The 25313-nt window shown below is 38.1% G+C and overlaps 1 protein-coding gene across 9 annotated transcripts in view; it reads right to left on the bottom strand.

Annotated features, from left to right (window-relative positions):
* The window catches only part of Golgb1 (golgin B1), a 68739-nt gene extending 49440 nt beyond the window's left edge, over window positions 1-19299 (bottom strand). For 3 of the 9 annotated variants that reach the window (XM_058583490.1, XM_058583489.1, XM_058583485.1), the window contains exons 1-5: window positions 19159-19289; window positions 5877-5994; window positions 3642-3794; window positions 3297-3449; window positions 1163-1285 (exon numbers count right to left, since the gene is read on the bottom strand). In XM_058583490.1, coding sequence (XP_058439473.1) covers window positions 1163-1285; window positions 3297-3449; window positions 3642-3773 — 408 coding nt within the window. In that variant the 5' untranslated portion in view covers window positions 3774-3794; window positions 5877-5994; window positions 19159-19289. Of the gene's footprint in view, window positions 1-1162; window positions 1286-3296; window positions 3450-3641; window positions 3795-5534; window positions 5687-5864; window positions 5995-19158 lie in introns of those variants that run through there. The other 6 variants (XM_058583486.1, XM_058583491.1, XM_046457800.2 and 3 more) reach the window with 6 other exon arrangements.
* Between the last annotated feature and the right edge of the window lie 6014 nt (window positions 19300-25313).

Raw genomic sequence — 25313 nt, forward strand, 5'->3', positions numbered from 1 at the left:
TGTTTTTATTTCTAAGAAGTATTCCAATGTGTGGATATATTAGAGTTTGTTTCAATATTCACCTGGAGAGGAAAAAGTGAATTGCCTCCAGTATTTTGTATAACAAATAAACCTATTCATATTGGATAGTGCTGATATAGACCAAAGTGAAAGGTGGGGGAAAGAAAGTCACAAATCTGAGAAATCTAGTTTGAACACAACACAAAAAGAACATATGAGCGAAGTCTATTATGTAAGAAAAGTTTTCCTAAAAAAGCCCCCTTCTGAAGGTTCAGGAAAACTAATTTCACCCACACAAAAGGAAATAAAGATCAAGGCCCAAATCCCATATGAAATTAGTATTAAAAAAGGCTAAGGAGAATAATATGCTTACAGGTGATTAAAAAAAAAAATACCAGAAGCATGCTCAAAAAACAAGAAGAAATTGCTATCTATTTCAAAAGGAGTTAAAAATTAATAAAATTGTAAAGGACATGAAAGAAAACCATAAATCAGAATTAGAAGGGCTAGGGATATAGCTCAGTGATAAGCTCTTGCTTCACATGCTCAAAGCCCTGGGTTTGATCCCCAGAATCACAGAACAACAACAAAAAAGAATGATAAAATCTAAAAAATGAGGTAACCAAACTCATGAAGTTGATATAAAAGAAAAAACCATTCCAGAATAGAAGAAAAAACAAGAAATACAAAATAGATTGCTTTGAGTGAAAAAAAAGAAGCTCGAAAAATTTTAAGGAAGAAAGAGATAAAAGAAATTGAGAAAAGTGATAAATATTGTAGATAATCGAAGATCAAACACACAAATAACAGAAGTCCTCCAAAAGAAAACCAAGTAAGGGAATACATCTAATATTTCAAACTATATAATTCAAGGAAACTTATGTAATAAATATGTGAACCACATATTCAAATAACATACTAGGTAGATAAAAATATCAATCAAGAATGGCAAATACCCAAGCATATACTAATAAAATTACTAGACTTGGATGTAAGGGAGGAAAGGAAGGAGTTCGGGAGGGAAGGGAGGAGAAAAGGAGATAGGAAAGCAGGAAGGGATGGGACTGATAGACATATTGATAAACATGTCATATAATAATGCATCCCTTGGGTTTTAGTGATTCATTAACCTTTTGATCATGAGGTAACTCACACCCCCTACCTGGGCAGCTTGTTCTGCCTCAGTAAGCCGGGCTTGCAAACTGCTAATTAGTTTCTCCTTCTCCTGGAGTTCATGTTTGATATTTTCCATTTTCATTTCTTCCTCTGTAGAACTTCTGTCATGCTGAAAATGCAACAGATAAAGTAATTCATTTAAAAACATTACAATTATATATATATATATATATATATATATATATATATATATATATATACTCTATTTGCTCTTTACAACTACTAAACTATAATTTTATTAAACTCATGGGAGCAAGAAAAACCTAAAGTAATCTTAGGGTTTTGCAGTTTTAGTATGGCCAAGTAGCTCCTACTAGATCTCCCCTCCCCCAGAGATAAGCTGTAAACTCTGGAAAATATAGACAACATTATAAAGCAGGAAAAGATAGGAAGGGAGTTATACTTAGAAGTAGTAGCACTGAGCTTCCCATCTGACAGCTTAAGACTAAGAACAAGTCAGTGCTTTGCAGGACTAAACTTAAATAGAAAATCCAATCTTGCTGCCTTGAAAAATCAAGGCCAGAGTCCAGAAAACTACAGCTGCTATTAAGTGAGGGTTAAAACACCAGAAAAAGGGCCTGTAGGGGAAATCCAAATCTTTCAACAGTCTTTCCTTTTTTTTTTTTTAAAAAAAAAGATCTTTCTTAGACCCAGATTCGATTTCCCCACTGAATCCCCAAATGAACCTAATTCTGCTTACTGCAAGTGCAAAAAATAATTTTACATTTTCTTTCACATTAGTCTAGCATCTGAGGATTGCTTTCATTTCTTCAACTATACTCTCGCTCCTCAGATCATCTGGCTTTGTACTGAATCCATAATAGTTTTATTATATAAATGTATACTCTGACTGCTAGCACTGCCTGGAACTGCTGGGAATCATTTACTCAACAGGGAAAGGAAATAAAACTGTAAGATGTTGGATGTTTTAGGTCTCAGAGCTAAAAATAAAATTAATTAAAAATCAAAGTATGAAATAATTTAAAAATCTACGAGCATGACGGAGGGAAATTGAAGGAAAAAACAACACAAAAGAAAGGTTGGTGCTACCATAGACAGGTGAAGGGAACTGTTGGAGGAAAAAACAAAAAGTAAGAAAAGAAGAATGCAGATGAAGAAGTTATTTGAGAGGACTAATAAAAGTTTTAAAATAAGCTTTTGAGAAGTTAAATGAGGTTATCAATTCAGGAAAAGTAATGTCCTCTGAGCATTAGCCCCTGAAAAGAAAAACTAACCAAGGTACTGGGGAGCTAACTAGTGCCCTAAGGGTTATGCCTAGAAAACTAATTAAAACCTTTTCTCCCAAGAACTGAGAACAATGAGAATAAGAACTCAGCTGGTAAATGAATAAAACCAGACAGAAATTAAGAAAATAAGATTTCTTATACAGGGTGAAGGCTGACTGACTCTACAACTACAATGTGCACATGTGACATTCCTGCCACTGAACTCTGCACAAAACTGAAGTTTCCTGTTGTCCACATAGCTGTCTAAATATGAATATCATGAAGGAAAAATATTAAGTACTGGAACAGTAATACTCTATTCCTCAAAAGGGAAACTTCCTTAGGTCCTCTCTGTATCCTCAACAGTAAACTATTTTATTGGTGGCAGCCATAATCATAGAGAGCTTCCTTTACAGGGAGTCCAAGGTAATCTGGCTGATTCAGCCCCCAAATCTGTAAAACACTAATCCATCACTCTGTGGCCATATGAGGACATAAAATTTTTCTTTATAAAGTCTCTGAATAAAGGATTTCAGCATGCAAAAAAATAACCATTAGAGTTAATGTTCTAACTCCTCCAAGTTGAACCTACTCCAAAAAGTACTAACTCCTCTCTAAATGTCTCACTTTAATTGTTATCTCTTCCTATTAGCCTTTTTAATTCTCTGAAAGTCTAAGCCACAACTGACATTTCATGTCCATGTTTTCTGTAGGCCTTTCATTCTCCATGTGTGAGCTACAGATAGTCCAGTCAAATTATGTCTTGTCCCTAAAGAAAGGACAGTATTTAATGCTTTTTATTTTACCATTACAAATATTTGTGGTTAGTGAAGATTTTCCATACTGAGAAGCTTTCTAGACTCAGAAAAGACATCTAATACCCAGTACCCATACCTTGGAGAATGACTCTTTTGACTGAGATTCTGGAGGCTGAACAGTTCCTCCTTGTGCCTTCATTTCTTCTATGTGTTTATTCAAAGCAGTTAATTTTGCTTTTGCACGAAATTTGATTTTTTTAATTTTGTCATCAGAAGTTTTTCTTTCCTCCTGCCAAAAAACAATAATGATAAATGCATGAATGTTTATTCTCCATAAATATTTATCTAGCACATAACAAAAGTTATTTTACTAGACATCACATTACAGTATTAATAAGAAACAAATTCTCTAGATTATTAAGTGAATAGTATATCTGTCCTTTGGCAAATACTCTATAAGAAAAAACAAATGCAGTAGTACCTGTAGAGCTTCATCCTTCTGCTGCAGTTGAATATCCTTCTGTCTAATACTTTCTTTTAGCTCCACCACCAACTGTTCTGCATAAGCCAGTCGCTCCAAAACATCCTCTTCTGTTCTACTATTAAGTTCCATGTCCAATTCCTGAGGTACTTCCTGATGTTTAGGAAAAAGTTGCCATTACATCAGGGAAAAGGTATTAACTTCCAAACAGGAATTCCTTCATTCCAGGAATTTCATCTTATCCTTTGCCCAACTCATATCCTTTGAAATTCGAGACTCTTTATAACTGAGCCAACAGAACTTACAGCCATTACAATATATTGAGTATTTTATTGACATAGTATTAATCTAATATTACTGCTATGGTTTGGATATTCATATCCCCCCCTCCAGCTCCTGTGTTAATGCAGAATGTTTGGGGACAAAGATTAGATTGTGAGAGCTATAACCTAATCTGTTCAGCCTAGTTTGAATGGACTAACTGTATGGTAACTTGAGGCAGGTGGGGCAGGGCTGGAGGAGGGGATTCACTAGGGGCATGCCCTGCAAGGATTTATGTACCCTGCAGCCACTTCCCTTTTATCTTTTTCTGCTTCCTGGATGCCATGAATTGAACAGAGCCCCTCTACCATCCCTTCTGCCTCACCTTTGTCCAAGAGCAATGGATTTGGCTCACCATGGCCTAAACCTCTGAAATCATGAGCCAAAATAAACTTTCCCCTCTCTACACTGTTCTTTAAAAAAAAAAAAAATATATATATATATATATATATATATATATTTATTTTTAATTAAATATATTATAATTAAATATATATTAAATAAATTAAATATATTATATAAATATATTATATAATATATTAAATATATTATAATTAAATATAAATATTTATTATATAAAAAATTTATATATATATAAATTATATATATATATATATATATATATATATATATATATATTAGTTATAGTTGGATGCCATACCTTTATTTTATTTATTTTTATGTGGTGCTGAGGATCGAACCTAAGGGCCTTACACATGCTAGGCAAATGCTCTACCGCTGAGCCACAACCCCAGCCCCCTCTACATTGTTTTTGTTGGGTATTTTGGTCACAGTGATGAAAAGCTGACTAACACTATTACCAAAGAGAACAATAAAGGAAAATAAAGATCACATATATTAAATTATATTACACATATATTAAATTATGTAGAGACATTAATGAACAAGAGCAAGTCGTGGCAGCTGCAGTAAAACAGGCTTTAGATGCCAGAGACATTAATGAACAAGGGCAAATTGTGGCAGCTGCAGTAAAACAGGCTTTAGATGCCAGGCCAAGAACATGCTACAGTTGTGAACAAACAGGACATTTTAAAAGGAATTGCCCCATTGGAGGAGTGCCGCAGTCTGGCTGGGCACAATCAGGAGCCACTTGTCAAAAGAAACTAACTTTATTTTTAGAACCACACATGCCAAACAAAACAGCCTCTCAGGAAAAACCCTCAGAGCCTCAACTGCCACCACCGGCTTTCCACAAGCCTCTCTCTCCCCCACAAGCTTCTCCCCACCTCCCACAATCCTCCTGCTCTTGAGGCCGATTGGCTGGGTCACGTGGGCGGAGTCAAAAAAGTCCCCCAATGAGCAGCTCCGTGGTCTGAAAGGGCAGGGAAACAGCCCAATGAGCATCACCGCAGAGGAGCCAATCAGCTAGATGTTGCTGGGGCCGCTGTGAGCCAATCATCAGCCAGCAGCTGGAAGTTTGCTGGCAGCTGGAAGTTTGCTGGGGCCCCTTTGGCTGTGGCTCTCAACATCTCCCCCTCTCTGTTTAAACAACAAGCATGTGGCTTAGGGACCGTGCCTGTTAGGCAGTCCAATTCAACATATGGTCCTTACCCGTCATCGGATGAACTGACCTCTAGGCGTCAGCCTCCTGTCTTAGGTTGGTACCACTGCAATTGGATCATACCCGTCACTGACTACCGGTCCAGCATACAGCCATACTTGTGGATAGGCCTTTGCACCTGTGGGGGGGTGAGGTTCTTTGCCTCACCTCTGTTGGCCCCCAAATTTTAGACCATCACTAGTAGAGGAGGATGCAAAATGCCATGACATTAAGCCAATTGAGGGCTCCTTTGAAAAATTGTACCACCGGTGACACCATCAGCAAAAATACTCCAGCACTACCACAATTCGCTGTACCAACAGATAGTTCACAATGCATACAGGTGAGCTCACAATGTGTCCAGGCAAGTTCTGCAAGCAGTTCAGTGATGGCTATTGTAGAAGCTGTAGATTGGTTTTATCTTTGACTTCACCAGCACTGGGATGAAGATAGGAATTCTGGCAATAATGGCTAAAGAAAAAATTATGTAACATTACAGAAGGCACTAAAAGAAAACAATTTTCTTAACAATTTACATTGTCTTTAAGAGAATTATTAAATATAATGAAAAGGAAAGGTGAAAGTAAACAAACAGATCTGTTAACCTTCTTTTTTGTTTACATATTAAAACAATCCTCAACAGTTGTTTACCCAATTTAAATTAAACCATATAAATCACGTGAAAAAAAAATATTTGGATCCATTTTATCATGAGCGCTCATCATATATGATATATGGACATACGTACATTCAAACATATAACACAAAACACAAGTGTGCACACATAATATAATACATACAACACATAACATTATAGTAAAGGCCTTATAACTTTTTACAGGTGAAATCTCCATTGCAATGTTTAAAAACTCTATAGTCAAAAAATAGAACTGATCAGAAAAACATTAACCTAGGTCTGTATGAGCTCAAAAAACAAAATAGAACTTCATGATATGGCAAAGGGCAATAATAAAATAGATATTGAAAAAAGCATCCTGGTTCTGTTGCAGATGTAAGAATAGCCAAACTGGAGTTTTGGATATCAGTTGTTATGGATTTGAGCCAAATCATCTTCTTTTTGGTCTGTAGAAATCGCTTTAGTTAATCTTTCTGGAATCCAAATCGGCTGCTGTTCTCCCTGTGGAAACACATAAACAGACCCCGGACTCCAGACAATCACTGGGTCAGGACCTTGGTTAATCTCTCTGGAATCCAAATCGGCTGCTGTTCTCCCTATGGAAACACACAAACAGACCCCCGACTCCAGACAATTACTGGGTCAGGACCTTTCCATTGTCCTGTTAGAATATCCTTCCAAAGTACCTTGGGCTTATGTACATTTTTTGGACACATATGCCTTTCCGCAGCACTAAGTCCTGATGAATCCAAATTTAAAAAGTTTAGAGTAAAAAGGGTTATTTTAAGTTTATCTTTGGGGAATATATACCCCTTCCCAATTCCTTCTTTTTGCTTTAATAAGTACATTTTAATAGTTTGATGAGCTCTTTCAACTATGCCTTGTCCCTGTGGATTGTATGGGATTCCTGTTATATGAGTAATGCCAAATGTTGAGAAAAATTGTTTAAAAGAGGTAGAAGTATAACCAGGGGCATTATCTGTTTTTAACTGTTTTGGAACACCCACAGTGGCAAAATTTTGTAAGCAATGAGCTATAACATCTTTAGTTTTTTCTCCGGCATGAAGGGAGCCCATCAAAAATCCAGAAGAAGTATCAACTATAACATGCAAATATTTTAATTTTCCAAATTCTGGCAAGTGTGTGACGTCCATCTGCCAAATATGGTTAGGTATCAATCCTCTAGGATTGACTCCAAGATTAACTTGTGGTAAAAAGGTCACACAATTTTGACATTGTTTTATTATTTGTCTAGCTTGTTCCTTAGTTATTTTAAAACGCTTTTGTAAAGTATTAGCATTGACATGGAACTTTTTATGAAAATTTATAGCTTCTTCTAGTGTAGAGAAAATATGTATGTCATGTGTAGTTTTATCTGCTAAATCATTGCCCAAACTAAGGGCTCCAGGCAATCCTGTATGTGCCCTGATATGTCCTATAAAGAATGGATCTTTTCTGTCCCAGATTAGACTTTGTATAGTGGAAAGCAAAGAGAAAACAGTAGAATAAGGGGAAATCCTACCAGCATCTTCAAGAGATACTATAGCATTAACTACATACTGACTATCAGAAAATAAATTAAATACAGAATCTTTAAACATCACAAAAGCTTGTAAAACTGCATTAAGCTCTACCTTTTGAGCTGATTTTTTGGGTACTAAAAATGTAAAAGTTTGATCAGGGGTAACTACTGCTGCTGTACCATTATTTGACCCATCAGTGAATATATTTGGAGAACTGGCTATAATTTTTATTTCACCTTCATAATCGGGATCAATTACCCCAGGACTTATCATAAGTCCTTTTAGAGTAGAAGAGCTGCGTCCCAATAATAAGCCTACTGTTCCTTTGGGAAGAGGTCCTTTCACCCCTGTGGGAATGATTTGAACTCCCATCTCTGGAGTTAGTACTGCTCTGGCGGAGGTGCAGATGTCCAACCCTGCGCTCCCTCTGGTTTGTCTGATGAGGGATCTGATGGACAATGTGTCCTGGGCACTACCCTGATGGGGTTGCTGGGTTCCTCCAGTGCTCCGTATATTTGTGGTTTTGGGCCCCGGAGCATTGGGCCCCCCTGTCCATTTTTTGGCAATGGAGCCCGATGCCTTTCTCCACGATATCGTGGATAAACACCTGGTCCTTGTTCGTTTTTTGATAATGGAATACCCTCTATGGTGGTTCGAGAACGGCATTCATTAGCCCAATGTCTCCCTCTACGGCACCGTGGGCAAATACCTGGTATTCTACTCCTTTGATACCTAGTTTTGTTAAACCCTCCTCCAATGGGGCAATTCCTTTTAAAATGTCCTGTTTGTTCACAATTGTAGCATGTTCTTGGCCTGGCATCTAAAGCCTGTTTTACTGCAGCTGCCACAATTTGCCCTTGTTCATTAATGTCTCTTGCATCTAAAGCCTGTTTTACTGCAGCTGCCACGACTTGCTCTTGTTCATTAATGTCTCTACATAATTTAATATATGTGTTTAAATCTTCATGTTTCCATGGTCTAATGATATCTCTGCACCAACGATTCGCTTGCTCATAAGCCAGGTGTTTTAGTAATGGCATTGCTTGTTCTGTATTCCCAAAAACTCTGGTAGCTGTTTGAATAAGCCTATCTGTTCCTCAGACGTAAATAGTTTTTCCTCAGATGTGAACAAAACTAGGTATCAAAGGAGTAGAATACCAGGTATTTGCCCACGATGCCATAGAGGGAGACATTGGGCTAATGAATGCCGTTCTCAAACCACCATAGAGGGTACTCCATTATCAAAAAACGAACAAGGACCAGGTGTTTATCCACGATATCGTGGAGAAAGGCATCGGGCTCCATTGCCAAAAAATGGACAGGGGGGCCCAATGCTCCGGGGCCCAAAACCACAAATATACGGAGCACTGGAGGAACCCAGCAACCCCATCAGGGTAGTGCCCAAGACACATTGTCCATCAGATCCCTCATCAGACAAACCAGAGGGAGCGCAGGGTTGGACATCTGCGCCTCCGCCAGAGCAGTACTAACTCCAGACATGGGAGTTCAAATCATTCCCACAGGGGTAAAAGGACCTCTTCCCAAAGGAACAGTAGGCTTATTATTGGGACGCAGCTCTTCTACTCTAAAAGGACTTATGATAAGTCCTGGGGTAATTGATCCCGATTATGAAGGTGAAATAAAAATTATAGCCAGTTCTCCAAAGGGTATATCAGTAATTTCACCAGGAGATAGAATAGCACAGTTACTAATAATACCCAGCCTACATGATAAATTTTCCAGTCGTACTGTAGAAAGAGGTTCCAAGGGATTAGGCTCCACACGTGTAGATTGGGCTATGCTTTCTTTAAATTTAGATTCTCGCCCCATGCTAAAACTAAATATTCAAGGACATGAATTTAATGGGCTACTGGATACAGGTGCAGACCTTAGCATCATCTCTCGTCAAGAATGGCCAATGATATGTCAAGAAATTTGTAATGTTTTGAACAACCAACAATAAAAAATTAAAATTAAAAAAAAAAAAAAAGAATGCCAAAACATTGGCCATTACAACAAGCCACTCAAACACTTCGAGGCCTAGGAGTGGCGACTAATCCCCATAGAAGTGCAATGGTATTAGATTGGAAGGATCCTGAAGGATGTGAAGGAACTATACAGCCATATGTATTGGATCATCTTCCCGTAAATTTATGGGGACGAGATGTCCTAGATCAATTAGGTTTGACATTAACAAATAACATCAACCAAAATGCACCCACTATTATGACTAGACAAGGTTTTAGGAAAGGAAAAAGATTAGAAAAACAAGAACAAGGTATAGCAGCACCAATACAAATAGATCAAGGAACAGACAGACATGGGTTGGATTTTCAGAAAGGGCCACTGAGACAATAAAAATTACTTGGAAATCAGAAAGACCAGTATGGGTTTCTCAGTGGCCCCTGACTAAAGAAAAGATACAAGCAGCCCATGACCTGGTCAAACAACAATTAGCGGAAGGACATATACAACCTTCTGTATCTCCCCATAATACTCCCATTTTTGTCATCAAAAAGAAATCTGGTAAATGGAGATTATTGCAAGATTTAAGAGCCATTAATAATGAGATGGTTATTATGGGACCTGCTCAATCAGGGATTCCTCAATTGTCTGCTTTGCCAAAAACCTGGTATGTTTTAGTTATAGATATTAAAGATTGTTTTTTTTTCAATTCCAATTCATCCTGAGGATAGTCCACGTTTTGCATTTACTATCCCTGCACTGAATCATGAAGGTCCTGATCAGAGATATGAATGCAAAGTACTCCCTCAAGGGATGGCTAACAGCCCAACTATGTGTCAAATTTATGTTAACAAAGCAATCCAGCCACTTAGAAATCAAAATCCTGAACTACAAATATTTCACTATATGGATGATGTATTATTAGCACACAAAGATAAAAACACATTGCTAGAATGTTATGCCACACTTACAAACTTATTAAAAAATTATAATCTAGAGATAGCAATAGATAAAGTACAATTAAATTTTCCAATTAATTATTTAGGAGTTCTATTATCCTCAACCATGGTCCGTCCACCAAAAATTCAAATACGAGTAGTGAATCAACTCAAATCACTTAATGACTTTCAAAAGTTATTAGGAGACATAAATTGGATAAGGCCTTATTTAGGTATACCAACAGGAGAGTAGCAGGCCTTAAAATCAAACCTTATGCATATTATAATTAGAAAATTTGTGACATATCTTGTTTTATGTAATTTCTATTGTGAAATTATGATTTAAATTTTTTCCAATTATGCAGAAATCTATTTTCATATAAAATTAAGATCCTAAGGGCTGGGTTGTGGCTCACAGGTAGAGCTCTCGCCTACCAAGTGCGAGGCCCTGGGTTCAATCCTCAGCACCAAATAAAAGTAAATAAAGGTATTGTGTCCTATCATGGGAGACTTCAACACACCTCTCTCACCACTGGAGAGATCTTCCAAACAAAAGTTGAATAAGGAAACTATAGAACTCAATAACACAATTAATAACCTAGACTTAATTGACATATATAGAATATACTACCCAACATCAAGCAGTTACACTTTTTTCTCAGCAGCACATGGATCCTTCTCAACAATAGATCATATATTATGTCACAGGGCAACTCTTAGACAATATAAAGGAGTAGAGATAATACCATGCATCTTATCTGATCATAATGGAATGAAACTGAAAATCAACGATAAAAGAAGGAAGGAAAAATCATGCATCACTTGGAGAATGAACAATAGGTTACTGAATGATCAATGGGTTATAGAAGACATCAAGGAGGAAATTAAAAAATTCTTAGAGATAAATGAAAACACAGACACAACATATCGGAATCTATGGGACACACCGAAAGCAGTTCTAAGAGGAAAATTCATTGCTTGGAGTTCATTCCTTAAAAAAAGAAAAAACCAACAAATAAATGATCTCATACTTCATCTCAAAATCCTTGAAAAAGAAGAGCAAAACAACAGCAAAAGAAGTAGAAGGCAAGAAATAATTAAAATCAGAGCTGAAATTAATGAAATCGAAACAAAAGAAACAATTGAAAAAATTGACAAAACTAAAAGTTGGTTCTTTGAAAAAATAAACAAAATCGACAGACCCTTATCCATGCTAACGAAGAGAAGAAGAGAGAGAACTCAAATTACTAGTATACGGGATGAAAAAGGCAGTATCACAACAGACACTTCAGAAATACAGAAGATAATTAGAAATTATTTTGAATCCTTATACTCCAATAAATTAGAAGATAGTGAAGGCATCGATAAATTTCTTAAGTCATATGATCTGCCCAGATTGAGTCAGGAGGATATAGACAACCTAAACAGACCAATATCAATTGAGGAAATAGAAGAAACCATCAAAAGACTACCAACTAAGAAAAGCCCAGGACCGGATGGGTATACAGCAGAGTTTTACAAAACCTTTAAGGAGGAACTAATACCAATACTTTTCAAGCTACTTCAGGAAATAGAAAAAGAGGGAGAACTTCCAAATTCATTCTATGAGGCCAACATCACCCTGATTCCTAAACCAGACAAAGACACTTCAAAGAAAGAAAACTACAGACCAATATCTCTAATGAACCTAGATGCAAAAATCCTCAATAAAATTCTGGCGAATCGGATACAAAAACATATCAAAAAAATTGTGCACCATGATCAAGTAGGATTCATCCCTGGGATGCAAGGCTGGTTCAATATACGGAAATCAATAAATGTTATTCACCACATCAATAGACTTAAAAATAAGAACCATATGATCATCTCGATAGATGCGGAAAAAGCATTCGACAAAGTACAGCATCCCTTTATGTTCAAAACTCTAGAAAAACTAGGGATAACAGGAACATACCTCAATATTGTAAAAGCAATCTATGCTAAGCCTCAGGCTAGCATCATTCTGAATGGAGAAAAACTGAAGGCATTCCCTCTAAAATCTGGAACAAGACAGGGATGCCCTCTCTCTCCACTTCAACATAGTTCTCGAAACACTGGCCAGAGCAATTAGACAGACGAAAGAAATTAAAGGCACAAAAATAGGAAAAGAAGAACTTAAATTATCACTATTTGCAGGTGACATGATTCTATACCTAGCAGACCCAAAAGGGTCTACAAAGAAACTATTAGAGCTAATAAATGAATTCAGCAAAGTGGCAGGCTATAAAATCAACACGCATAAATCAAAGGCATTCCTGTATATCAGCGACAAATCCTCTGAAATGGAAATGAGGACAACCACTCCATTCACAATATCTTCAAAAAAAATAAAATACTTGGGAATCAACCTAACAAAAGAGGTGAAAGACTTATACAATGAAAACTACAGAACCCTAAAGAGAGAAATAGAAGAAGATCTTAGAAGATGGAAAAATATACCCTGTTCATGGATAGGCAGAACTAACATCATCAAAATGGCGATATTACCAAAAGTTCTCTATAGGTTTAATGCAATGACAATCAGAATCCCAACGGCATTTCTTGTAGAAATAGAGAAAGCAATCATGAAATTCATATGGAAAAATAAAAGACCCAGAATAGCAAAAACAATGCTAAGCAGGAAGTGTGAATCAGGCGGTATAGCGATACCAGACTTCAAACTATACTACAGAGCAATAGTAACAAAAACAGCATGGTACTGGTACCAAAACAGGCGGGTGGACCAATGGTACAGAATAGAGGACACAGAAACCAATCCACAAAACTACAACTATCTTATATTTGATAAAGGGGCTAAAAGCATGCAATGGAGGAAGGATAGCATCTTCAACAAATGGTGCTGGGAAACTGGAAATCCATATGCAACAAAATGAAACTGAATCCCTTTCTCTCGCCGTGCACAAAAGTTAATTCAAAATGGATCAAGGAGCTTGATATCAAATCAGAGACATGGCGTCTGATAGAAGAAAAAGTTGGCTACGATCTACATACTGTGGGGTCGGGCTCCAAATTCCTCAATAGGACACCCATAGCACAAAAGTTAATAACTAGAATCAACAAATGGGACTTACTCAAACTAAAAAGTTTTTTCTCAGCAAAAGAAACAATAAGAGAGGTAAATAGGGAGCCTACATCCTGGGAACAAATCTTTACTCCTCACACTTCAGATAGAGCCCTAATATCCAGAGTATACAAAGAACTCAAAAAATTAGACAATAAGATAACCCAATCAACAAATGGGCCAAGGACCTGAACAGACACTTCTCAGAGGAGGACATACAATCAATCAACAAGTACATGAAAAAATGCTCACCATCTCTAGCAGTCAGAGAAATGCAAATCAAAACCACCCTAAGATACCATCTCACTCCAGTAAGATTGGCAGCCATTATGAAGTCAAATAACAACAAGTGCTGGCGAGGATGTGGGGAAAAGGGTACACTTGTACATTGCTGGTGGGACTGCAAATTGGTGCAGCCAATTTGGAAAGCAGTATGGAGATTTCTTGGAAAGCTGGAAATGGAACCACCATTTGACCCAGCTATTCCCCTTCTAGGTCTATTCCCTAAAGACCTAAAAAGAGCATGCTACAGGGACACTGCTACATCGATGTTCATAGCAGCTCAATTCACAATAGCAAGACTGTGGAACCAACCTAGATGCCCTTCAATAGACGAATGGATAAAAAAAAATGTGGCATTTATACACAATGGAGTATTATTCTGCATTAAAAAATGACAAAATCATAGAATTTGCAGGGAAATGGATGGCATTAGAGCAGATTATGCTAAGTGAAGCTAGCCAATCCCTAAAAAACAAATGCCAAATGTCTTTGATATAAGGAGAGTAACTAAGAACAGAGTAGGGACGAAGAGCATGAGAAGAAGATTAACATTAAACTGGGATGAGAGGTGGGAGGGAAAGGGAGAGAGAGGGGAAATTGCATGGAAATGGAAGGAGACCCTCAGGGTTATACAAAATTTCATACAAGAGGAAGTGAGGGGAAAGGGGAAAATAATACAAGGGGGAGAAATGAATGACAGTAGAGGGGGTAGAGAGAGAAGAGGGGAGGGGAGGGGAGGGGATGGGGGATAGTAGAGGATAGGAAAGGCAGCAGAATACAACAGACACTAGTATGGCAATATGTAAATCAATGGATGTGTAACTGATGTGATTCTGCAATTTGTATACGGGGTAAAAATGGGAGTTCATAACCCACTTGAATCAAAGTGTGAAATATGATATATCAAGAACTATGTAATGTTTTGAACAACCAACAATAAAAAAATTTTAAAAAAAAGTATTGTGTCCAACTACAACTAAAAAATAAACATTAAAAAAAAGATCCTGAATATTTTCTGAACTATAATTTTCTTCCTTTCTCCCTTATACCACTACCATACATGAGATTCTGATTCATCTTTCCTAGGAGGCTGTGTTTTACTAGCATCCTACTGAAAATCATTACATGCAAAGGATACATTCACATGAAAACAGGATAACAATAATATTAATGACAATAATTATTGAGAAATATTTAATTTTATTACAAATTAAATAGACTATATATTTTATATCATGCCAATGCTAGGTTTCTGTAAAACACTTGGGTGAATAAAACAATCCCTCAAAGTCCATGTAGGCTGCACCTTCCACAAACTCAGCCACTATATGTCAACAATGGTACTGAGAATTAAATAAAGCATTACTTTTCTAAAGCCTTCACTGTTTATCAGCAATTCCTATTTTTAACATAGTTATCTAATGTGTAAGGTTATGGTAGGAACTATAAAAATAAAAGGAATATTAAGCATGTCCTCAACCACAGAGAACATAATTAAGTTGAAAAAATAAGCAAAATAACTGAAGACAGGACGTATGACCCTGTGTGTACATGCCTATGTGCCACTTGCTGTGGAATTTAAGTCACATTCCCACAGAAACAACACAGAAAATGGTTAGATTTACATTGAGGTCACTCCTCAGACTCATTTCATGAATTTTTAGTTGTACCTCTGTAGTTTTCCTGAAGTCATTTTCAAAGTGATTCTCAACCAGGATAAAGAGCTAAGAGGAAGGTAAAGAAGGTAGTTCTATGCAGCTAGAAAAAGCACACTCAATGTTATAATTAGACAATTAGAAAACTAAAAACTTTTTTTCATAATTCAAAGTTATTATTTTTTAGTAAACAAATTTAGAAGTAAATGATAGCAATATCAATACACAGCACTATTCATCAAGCATTTCTCCAATTGCTTTACATATATAACCCATTTTTCCTCATTATTTAACTCATTTTATTCTTATAACGACTCTCATAAGGAGATACTATCATTGTCCCTAATTTTAAAGTGAGTGAACTAAAGCACAAGGAAATTAATTTGCCCAGTCACAGCTCTGCAAAGTTTCTTGGCTAACTGGCTAATAGAGGTACACAAAAGACATTCTATTTTTTGAGTAACCTCAGCACCCAATATTCTTCACCAAGGCTGAAAAAGAAGGATAATGGCATGAGGGCACCATGTGTATTCTTTTTCTTCTCTTCTTCTTTTTATTTATTATTGCAGTACTGGGAAATTAAACCCAAGTCCTTGGGCATGCTACACAAACATTCTACCACTGAGCTACATCCCCAGCCCTTTTAATTTTAAGAATAATAGGTGATTTTTTAGCATGTTATACGATTCATAATAATATGGCCCCCAAAATTCCATATTGTTTATACCACAGACAGGATCATACAAGGACACTACACACACACACACACACACACACACACACACATTTGAAATAGAGGTATTTTTATACTTATGCATATTGAAAATGTCTAATACAGGTTAAGTATCCCTTATCCAAAAATGCCTAACATCAGAAATGTGTCAGATTTTGAATGGTTTTGAATTTTGGATTATTTGCATATACATAATTAGATATCTTGTCTATCTCAAGTCTTGTCTATCTCAAGTCTAAACACAATGTTCAATCTTGGGGATAGAACTCAAGTCTAAACACAATGTTCATTTTTGTCATATATACCTTATAATTAGAGCTTGAAGATAATTTTACACAATATTTTTAATAATTTTGTGCATGGAATGAAAATGCATGGTATAGAGTTTTCCACTTGTGGCATCATGTCCTAGTGCTCACAGTTTCAGATTTTTGATCATTTCTGATTTTCAAATTAGGAATACTCCAACTAAATATGGTATTAAGTGGCAAAAAATGGGATATAGAATAGAATGTGCATTGTGGTTCACATATGAAAGGAGGTATATATTATATATATGCTTCACTATGACCAGAAAATTTCTTAAGGATAATCAAGAAATTGTTCTGGTTAGTGGGGAATGAAGAAGAAAATCAAGAGGTGTTAGAGTTTGTGAACAAGTCAAAATAACACCTGGCATTTTGCCAGGGGAAAAGTAACAAAAGCAAGCCATTAAGTGTGGAGATTCCTGATTGGTTGACTGATGTATCTAGTTTATGCTAATTAGATAAGCTGTGTGGAATGTATAAATACTGCTCCTGTCCTGCAATAAATGGCTTCCATTCCTGCTGTATCAATCTACACAAGTTATTCGTCACCCCCACCCTGGTTATTTTGCTGCAGCCGGACTGCGGCAAAGAAGTTTGTTTGTTTTACATTATATCCTTTGGTACTGAAGTATACATAAATGATTTTAAAATATCTTAATTAAAAACAGTATGGTAGAGCCTAATCTCTACTTTCTTAAAGGTTCTTGACAATAGACTAGTTACTATGTAATGACTATTGGTGAGATGTGTCCATTCCAAATAATTTATTCCTAATAGTAGTTAACCTAGAGAAATTAATGATTTATTTTATAAACAATGTAATATCAACATCCCCTAATCAATCCATTAACCCAAAGGAGGGAAAAGAGCAGGGGGCTTTAAACATCAAATAAAAGTTATAGGAAAAGAAGAAAAAGATCTAAAGATGATTATTTTTAGGAAGGGACTTATGGAGGTTCCCCTCACTCTGGAGATCCTCAGGTGCAAACAACCTTGAAAAAACAAGGCATTGGCTCATCTCTCTTGGCAACCCTTTAGCATTAGAAGGATCGTTGGACTGACAGTTTTCCGTTTGTATGCAGAGTTCCAATATGATCTTCAAATTGAGTTGGGAGTGTTCTACCATTTTTTAAAAAATCATTCTTTAAAATTTATATTTTTGTATGTTTTATAACAGACGTGATATATTTATATTAGCAGTCACATGTTAGCCAAAAGAAGTATACAATATTTGGGGGAAAATACATGCTCAAATTGGCAAGAGCTTGGGCTGGAGTTGTGGCTCAGTGGTAGAGCGCTGGCCTGGTATGTGTGAGGCACTGCGTTCGATCCTCAGCATCACATATAAATAAATAAAATAAAGGTCCATGGACAACTTTAAAAAAAAAAAAATGGCAAGAGCTCTACCACTGGGCTACACACCAGCCCGCAATTTTTAAGTATTCTTTTAACACTGTATCTATTTCATGACTAAATCCTCCTCTTTTTCCAACAGAGTATTTCCTGGATTTGATCCTTCATAGTCATTCTGACTATCCACTGTTATTAATTTATGGCTTCTGGAAAGGCAGCTAGCAATTCTGTTAAGTTCTCCACTGCCATCTTGCATAGAACTGTAAACGGGTCCCTTTTACATTTGGACAGCTTCCAACTATCTCCAAAAGTGAAAGCGCTTGTCCAAGATTTTTAAATACCTCTGTCCCATTTTTAAAGTGCTCTCTCCCCATTGACGAACTGGAGCTCTTTAAATAAGTCAGAGAAACGTATTCACCAGTTGTCAACCCTCGCGTTCCTACGTGTGTTACCCACAATAAACAGTCCACGCAACCAAATCAAGTTCTTTTCCTCCAAAATTCTCTTTTAAGTCCCCTTTCCTCCAACTGCCTGCCACCTGATTCCTGGGGTTTTAGCATTGATAGAATCACAGGGATCCCTTTCGTCTCATCTCTCTAGCAACCCTTTAGCATTAGAAGGATCGTTCGACCGTGTTGCGTTTGTATGCCGAGTTCCAACGTTTCTTTGATCTCCGGCCTTAAGACCAGCCTCCCCTTCGGGACACTAAGTTTGTTTAGGACCAGGATGCGAGGGCCCCCGGCAGGTTCTCTCCGATATAAGTTGTTGCGTTACCGAGGCCGACTAAAGCGGGCCGCTCAGGAGAGAGGGCCCAGAGGACAGGACTGATCCGGGAGCCCTTCCCCGTCGCTCCCAGAGGAGAAAGGTCCTGGGAAAGGGGCAGACCGCGAGTACGTGCTGCGAAGCCGCGCAGAGCGACGCCAAAACCCTCGGCGGGGCCCACAGGAATGAGGGCTCCTAGAACTAGGCCTGGTAGGTGAAGGGAGGCGGATGAAGAGCTGGACCCAGAGTGAATCCGGGAGAGGCGGGGCAGGGAAGGGACTCGACTGTGGCTGCTCCGAAAGTCCCCACGGCCTGTGTGGCAGAGGTGACCCTTACAGCACTCGAGGAGGGGAGGTGTTGGGGAGCGTCACCCACTCACCTAGAAGCGACTGAGATGGGGGGCTCCAGCGGCCCCCCTCCCAATCTAAGCCACGTCAGCTCGGAAACACCATCCACCGACACCTACCACCGCCGCGCCCCACCAGGGACTGAGCCACTCGCTGAAGGGACGGAAAATAAGATTAGGACGTCGACCAATCAGAGCTATCGTCAGAGCGTTACCAGGGAGACCAGGAACGCCTTGTTTGTAACTAAACCCGTCAACAATGACAGCAGCCAATCAACGCTCGGAAACTCCTCCGCTTCCCCAAAGAAACAGCTAATAGACTTTAAGGGCTGGGGGAGGGGCGGGATCAAAGGAGAGCGCGTGTCCCGGAAGAAGATGGGGGGAAGGCCGGAAAGGCAGAGAGGGAGGGCTTTCCAGAAAGGTCAGGCGTTGCCTGTGTGTGGTGAATGTTCCGGTGGCCTCTCGTTCCTCCGCCGTGTTGGGTGTTACTGACCAGACTAAGGCTTAGGTTTCTTTGGAGAATTTGGACTGAGGTTACCAGCTGCAGTCAGGTTGTTGAATGAACAAGGAAAAAGGAGTGGGGATATGGGTTTTGCTGGAGTCGTAAAATAATAAAGTCGGAAAGTTGGTCTTCTAGTATGACCTTTTCACTTTGCAATGAAAAATAAGAACTAGAGAAGTGACATACATACCCAAAGACAAACGGCAACCAGGACCTGGCGTTAATATGAAAGAAGATTGGCGACATCTCTAAGGGCATACGTGTGAGAAGTGAAGAATAGTGAATAGTATGAAGGTGCCTCTTAGTAAGTGGCGCTTCAGCAGTTCTTTAAACAAACAGTGGTATTTGAGGGTTCAGACTCTGGAGTGTGAATTAATGAAGAGCTCCAGCCAGAGACCGGAGTCACTCAGGCTCTGTTTTAGGTTCCTCAGTAAAACGGTTAGGGAGACCAGCCAGCTCCCACTGATCTGTCATTTTAGGCACTTTGTTCACAGTCAGAATAATATTAGTTTGAATCTATTGAATTTTACTGTGTACCAGATATTTAGCTCATTTTATATGCACCCTCATCCCTTTGAGTTTCAAACATCAGTCCACTAAGTCCTTTCCTTGGCCACCCATCTTAAAATTGTAGTCCACTATAGTGATATAACTTTTTTTTTGAGGGGGGGGGCTGCTTTTTTTCCTCCAAGCATTTTATCTAATATACTATCTATTTTATTAATCTTACTTTCTCCTCACTAGATGATTAGTTCCAAGAAAATGGATTTTTGTCTCTTTTTTGATCTCAGCTGTATCTCCAGGTCCCAGAATAATATAGAGGCAAGACACTCAGTAAAGTATACATGATTATTCTCATTTTAGACATGATACAATAAAACTTCAAAAGGTTAAGTAATTTGCACAGGGTCATAAAGTGAGGGACAGAACCAGAATTTGAAATAGTTACTCAATGTCAGAACACTGGAGCACTTCTATTAATACATTATATTCTCAAATTCCTGATTGTATGGACCTAGCAAAGTCCTGTCCTGGATGGGTTCAACCTCCTTTGGGGTACAGAATGCTACTGGGACATCAGACCATGTCAGTACCATCAGTAGCATCAGTGTCATGACCACTAACATCCCAACTTCACTTCATATCCTCAGGACACTGCCAAATCCTTGGTGTGTCTTCTATTCCTCTCCCACTTCTCACAGCAGTTAATTGAAATTTTGACATCCTTGTCAATCTTCAACCCCTTATCTACTCCTCACATTCCCAAAAGATGAACTTTCTTCTACCTAGAAAACAAAGCCATTACATGTTTATTAACGCCTCCCTTACACAAACATTACCTTTCTGTTTACTTACTTGATTCCACATTTAGCTTCAGAATCAATCTTTCAGTTTTAAAAGAATGAAACTTCCTCACAGGAGAAGAGAATAGAAAAATATGTCTGTTAGGTCTTCTTATGGCCCTGTCTTTTATTCTTTAGTGAGCACAGGTCACTCAGAATTACAGTAGACTCTGGGGAATGGAGGAAGATGGGATGGAAAAGTTAAAGAGCTGAGCTTTTTTCAAGGAGCACTGAATGATTGTAAATAACATATAATGAAATTTAACCAAAGACTCTGAGATTGAGATGATAAAAGACAATAGGAGTTAATCCTGAGAAAATAAGAGTGTAAAGAAGAGTAAAGGCATATGGAGCAGCATGTGCACAGTCTGACTAAGAAACTTGATATGAGTGAGCTGATATACAAAGAGCAGGTCATAAAATGGCATGTACAATTTTATGCTACGTGTTTTTATATTAGTCTGAAATTACAAAATTCTGCTATCATTTATGTGTTCCTTAGAGAGTGACCATTCCCTAATTTGAAGTGCAGTTGGGCTCTTAGTGTCAATAGTAGTGTGTTACATCTTGGATCTGGAATGTCCCTCAAAGGCCCATGTTTTAAAGGAAGTTGCAGAAACATCAGGAGGTAGGGTCTGGTGGGAAGTCTTCAGGTCATTGGGGTTATGCCTCGAAGAGGAAAGTGGGACATCCTCTCCACTTCCTTTTCTTCTTTTTTGAGTTCCATGAGATGAGTGACTTTGCTCTGTAACATCTCCCCATAATGTGCTTTCTCCCAGCAGGCCCAGAAGCAATGAGGCCAACACACCATGATCTGAAACTTAAAAAAAGTGAGCTGAAATAAACCTTTCCCCTTTATAAGTTTATCTAAGATATTTGTTTAGTGATGAAAAGCTAATTAACACACTCTGCCATGGAACCACTTGATTTCCAACCTTGGCTTTGCTCCTCTTTGTCTTCATAAGGCCTTGTCAGGTTCCCTGGAAAAGCAAATACCTGTCCTTTGGAAGTCTATTTTAGTATGGGATGCTATAACAAATACCACAATCTACATGGGTTATAAACAACAAAATTTATTTCTCCATTGAGGCTAGGGAGTCCAAGCCCAAGGCACTGATCTGGTATCAGGGACAACTTCCTGGTTCATAGATATTGTCTTCTCACTGCATCCTCATGTGGTTAAAGAGACAAGGGAGCACTCTGGTGTCTCTTTTGTAAGAGCAATTAATTCCATTTATAAAGGCTGTGACTTCATAACGTGATCATTTCCCAAAGGCCCCAACTCATGAATTTCAAGAGAACACCAACATTCAATCTAGAAACAAAGCCCCCAAAGCAGTTGCCTGTAAAATAGTCTGTTTTGTACACTTTCCTTCAGGACATTAATAATTTTTAAATTTGTTCTTTTTAGTTATAGATGAAAGTAGAATGTATTTTGACATATCATACATACATGGAATATAACTTCCCACTCTTGTGGTTAGATATAATGAGGAGTTATACTGGTTTGTATTCATACATGAACATAGAGAAGTTATGTCTGATTCATTCTACTGTCTTTCCCATTCCCATCCTCCTCTTTTCCTCCCCACTCCAAAAGCCTTTGGATTTTTGGGACTGGCTTATTTCACTTAGTATGATATTCTCCAGTTCCATCCATTTGCCAGCAAATGCCATAATTTCATTCTTCTTTATGGCTGAGTAATATTCCATTGTGTGTATGTACCACATTTTCTTTATGCATCTACTGAAGGGCACATAAGTTGGTCCATAGTATATTTATTGTGAATTGAGCTGCTATGATGAGGCTATGTCACTGAAAAGTATGCTGATTTTAAGTCTTTTGGGTATATGCTGAGGAGTGGGATAGCTAGGTCAAATAGTGGTTCCATTCCAAGTTTTTTGAGGAATCTCCATACTGCTTTACAGAATGGTTGCACCAATTTGCAGTCCCACCAGCAATGTATGAGCATACCTTTCCCCTAACATCCTCTCTGATATTTATTTTTACTTGTATTCTCGATAACTGCCATTCTGACTGAGTGAGATAGAATCTCAATATAGTTTTAATTTCCATTTCTCTAATTGCTAGTAATGTTGAACATTTTTTTCATATATTTGTTGACCACTCATTATTTCTTCTGTGAAGTGCCTGTTCAGTTACTTTGTCCATTTATTGACTGGGTTATTTGTTGCTTTGGTGTTTTTTAAATTCTTTGTATATCCTAGAGATTAGTGCTCTATCTGAGGTGCAGGTGGCAATGATTTTCTCCCATTCTGAAGGCTCTCTCTTCATGTTCTTGATTGTTTACTTTGCTGTGAAGAAACTTTTTAGTTTGATATGTTTATTGAGTCTTGATTTTACTTCTTGCACTTCAGGAGTCTTATTGAGGAATTTAATTTCTAAGCTGACATGATGGATATTTGGGCCTACTTTTTCTTCTAGTAGATGCAAGGTCTCTGGTCTAATGCCTAGGTCCTTGATCTACGTAAGAGTTGAATTTTATGCAGGGTGAGAGAGAGGGGTCTAATTTCATTTTATTATATATGGTTTATGACTGGATCTGATAATCTATCCTTAATAAAATAGCAATCATAAGTATAGTGTTTCTCAACTTCTGTTAGTGAATTATTAAACCTGAAAATGTTGTGCAATTCCCAAATTACTTGCCAATTAGATCCCCAAACCTCTGGCTGGTATCTGAAGAGAGAATTTTTGTTGAGGATAGTGCTTTTAACTTTGGAGCCTGTTAACTCCAGGGAGATATCTTCACAATTCCACTGCAGTATTGCAGGTGGTTTAAGTCTAATTAATCAATTTAGCTGGGTTTTATATGTAGTACACCATTGTTTTAGTCAGCTTTTTGCTGCTGCAAGCAAAAGACCTGAAAAGAACAAATTTAGAGGAGGAAAAGTTATTTTGGGGCTCATGATTTGAGAGTTCTAAGTCCACCACCACAAGCTCCATTCTTTGAGGTGTGAGGTGAGGCAGAATATCATGACAGGAGAGTGTGGTGGAGAAAAGCAGCTAGCAACATGGCACCAGGAAGCAGAGAAGGAGTTCTGCTCAACAAGGACAAAATATAAACTCCAAAGACATACCCCTAGGGACCCTCCTCCTCCAGCCACACCTTATCTGTGTACAGTTAGTTACCCATCAGGTTAACCTATCAGATTAATACATTGATTAGGTTAAACCTTTTATAACCCAATCATTTCATCTCTAAACTTTCTTACATCCTCTCCCACATGAGTTTATGGGGGACTCCTTATAGCTAAACCATAATAACCATATATGTCAAATTCATTTCGTTTTTACCTGCTGTTACTTTGTGCTCAAGGTGGGGTCTGGGAAGCTTGGCTTTCTGTGTTCTTATCCCACTCCCTACTTTCACCCATTTCTGTATGCCTGTTACCACAGACATCTCTCTCCATGTACTTTCTCCTACCCTAGGGATAAACTGATATTGCTTATTACTTTGTGCTAGGCTAGTTGTTGGGACAGGGGGTGTTCTGCTGTCCTGATCCAGCCTAAATCTTGGGTCTGGTCTCTTCTACTTGTGCTTGGAAATAGGGTTTCTCAGAGTTCCTATTATTCTACCCAGGGGCAGCCCAACTTCTGTGTCTCTATCCGTGTTGGTCATGGGTAGGAGTTCCCTCCTCAGCATCAACAGACTCTGATTTGTATTGGCATAGGATTTTTGGGCCCAAGATGATTTCTTGTCATTCTGCCAGGGTGAAGTGATGAGGACCACAACCAAGTTAAGATGGTGCCTGGCAGTATGCTAGGAGGAGTGGTTTGTGAGCCAACACCAGCGAGCCATTAAGATGATGAGGATTCCTTATTGACTGACTGCTGTGTCTAGATGATGTCAATTAAGTTAAGCTGTGTGTAATTAGTTGGGTATATGTACCTCTGCGGTCTGGCAGAGAAGCGGCTCCTGCTACCTTGGGTGCCTGCTACTTTGAGTTCTCAGTTCCTACTGAGATCACTCACAATAAAGTAGTTCCTGCTTCAACCTTCAAGTTGCTTGTCACCTCTCGGTTATTTTGCCCAGCCGGACTTAGGCAGCCCAGATGGACTACAGCATATGGTGGCCCATACAGGGAACACCTGAGGGTAAGTGATAAAGTAAACTGTTGCCCCTGAGGGCAGGACAAGAGGATGGGTAACCATTTAAAGATTCTTCTTTCGTTTTGTTTCATTTTTGTTTGAAGCTGCCTGTCCCTAGAAATAAATAGGATGGGAGAAAAGTTATTCGCCCCTGAGGAAGAGATAGAGATAGATCTAGGATGCACATGTCAAGATAGAAAAATCAAAACAATGAATTTTTGTTCCGTTT

Source organism: Marmota monax, unplaced genomic scaffold, assembly GCF_021218885.2.
Source record: "Marmota monax isolate L192 unplaced genomic scaffold, Marmota_monax_Labrador192_F-V1.1 WCK01_AAM20220418_F8-fsc00052, whole genome shotgun sequence".
Taxonomy (NCBI): Eukaryota; Metazoa; Chordata; class Mammalia; order Rodentia; family Sciuridae; genus Marmota; species Marmota monax.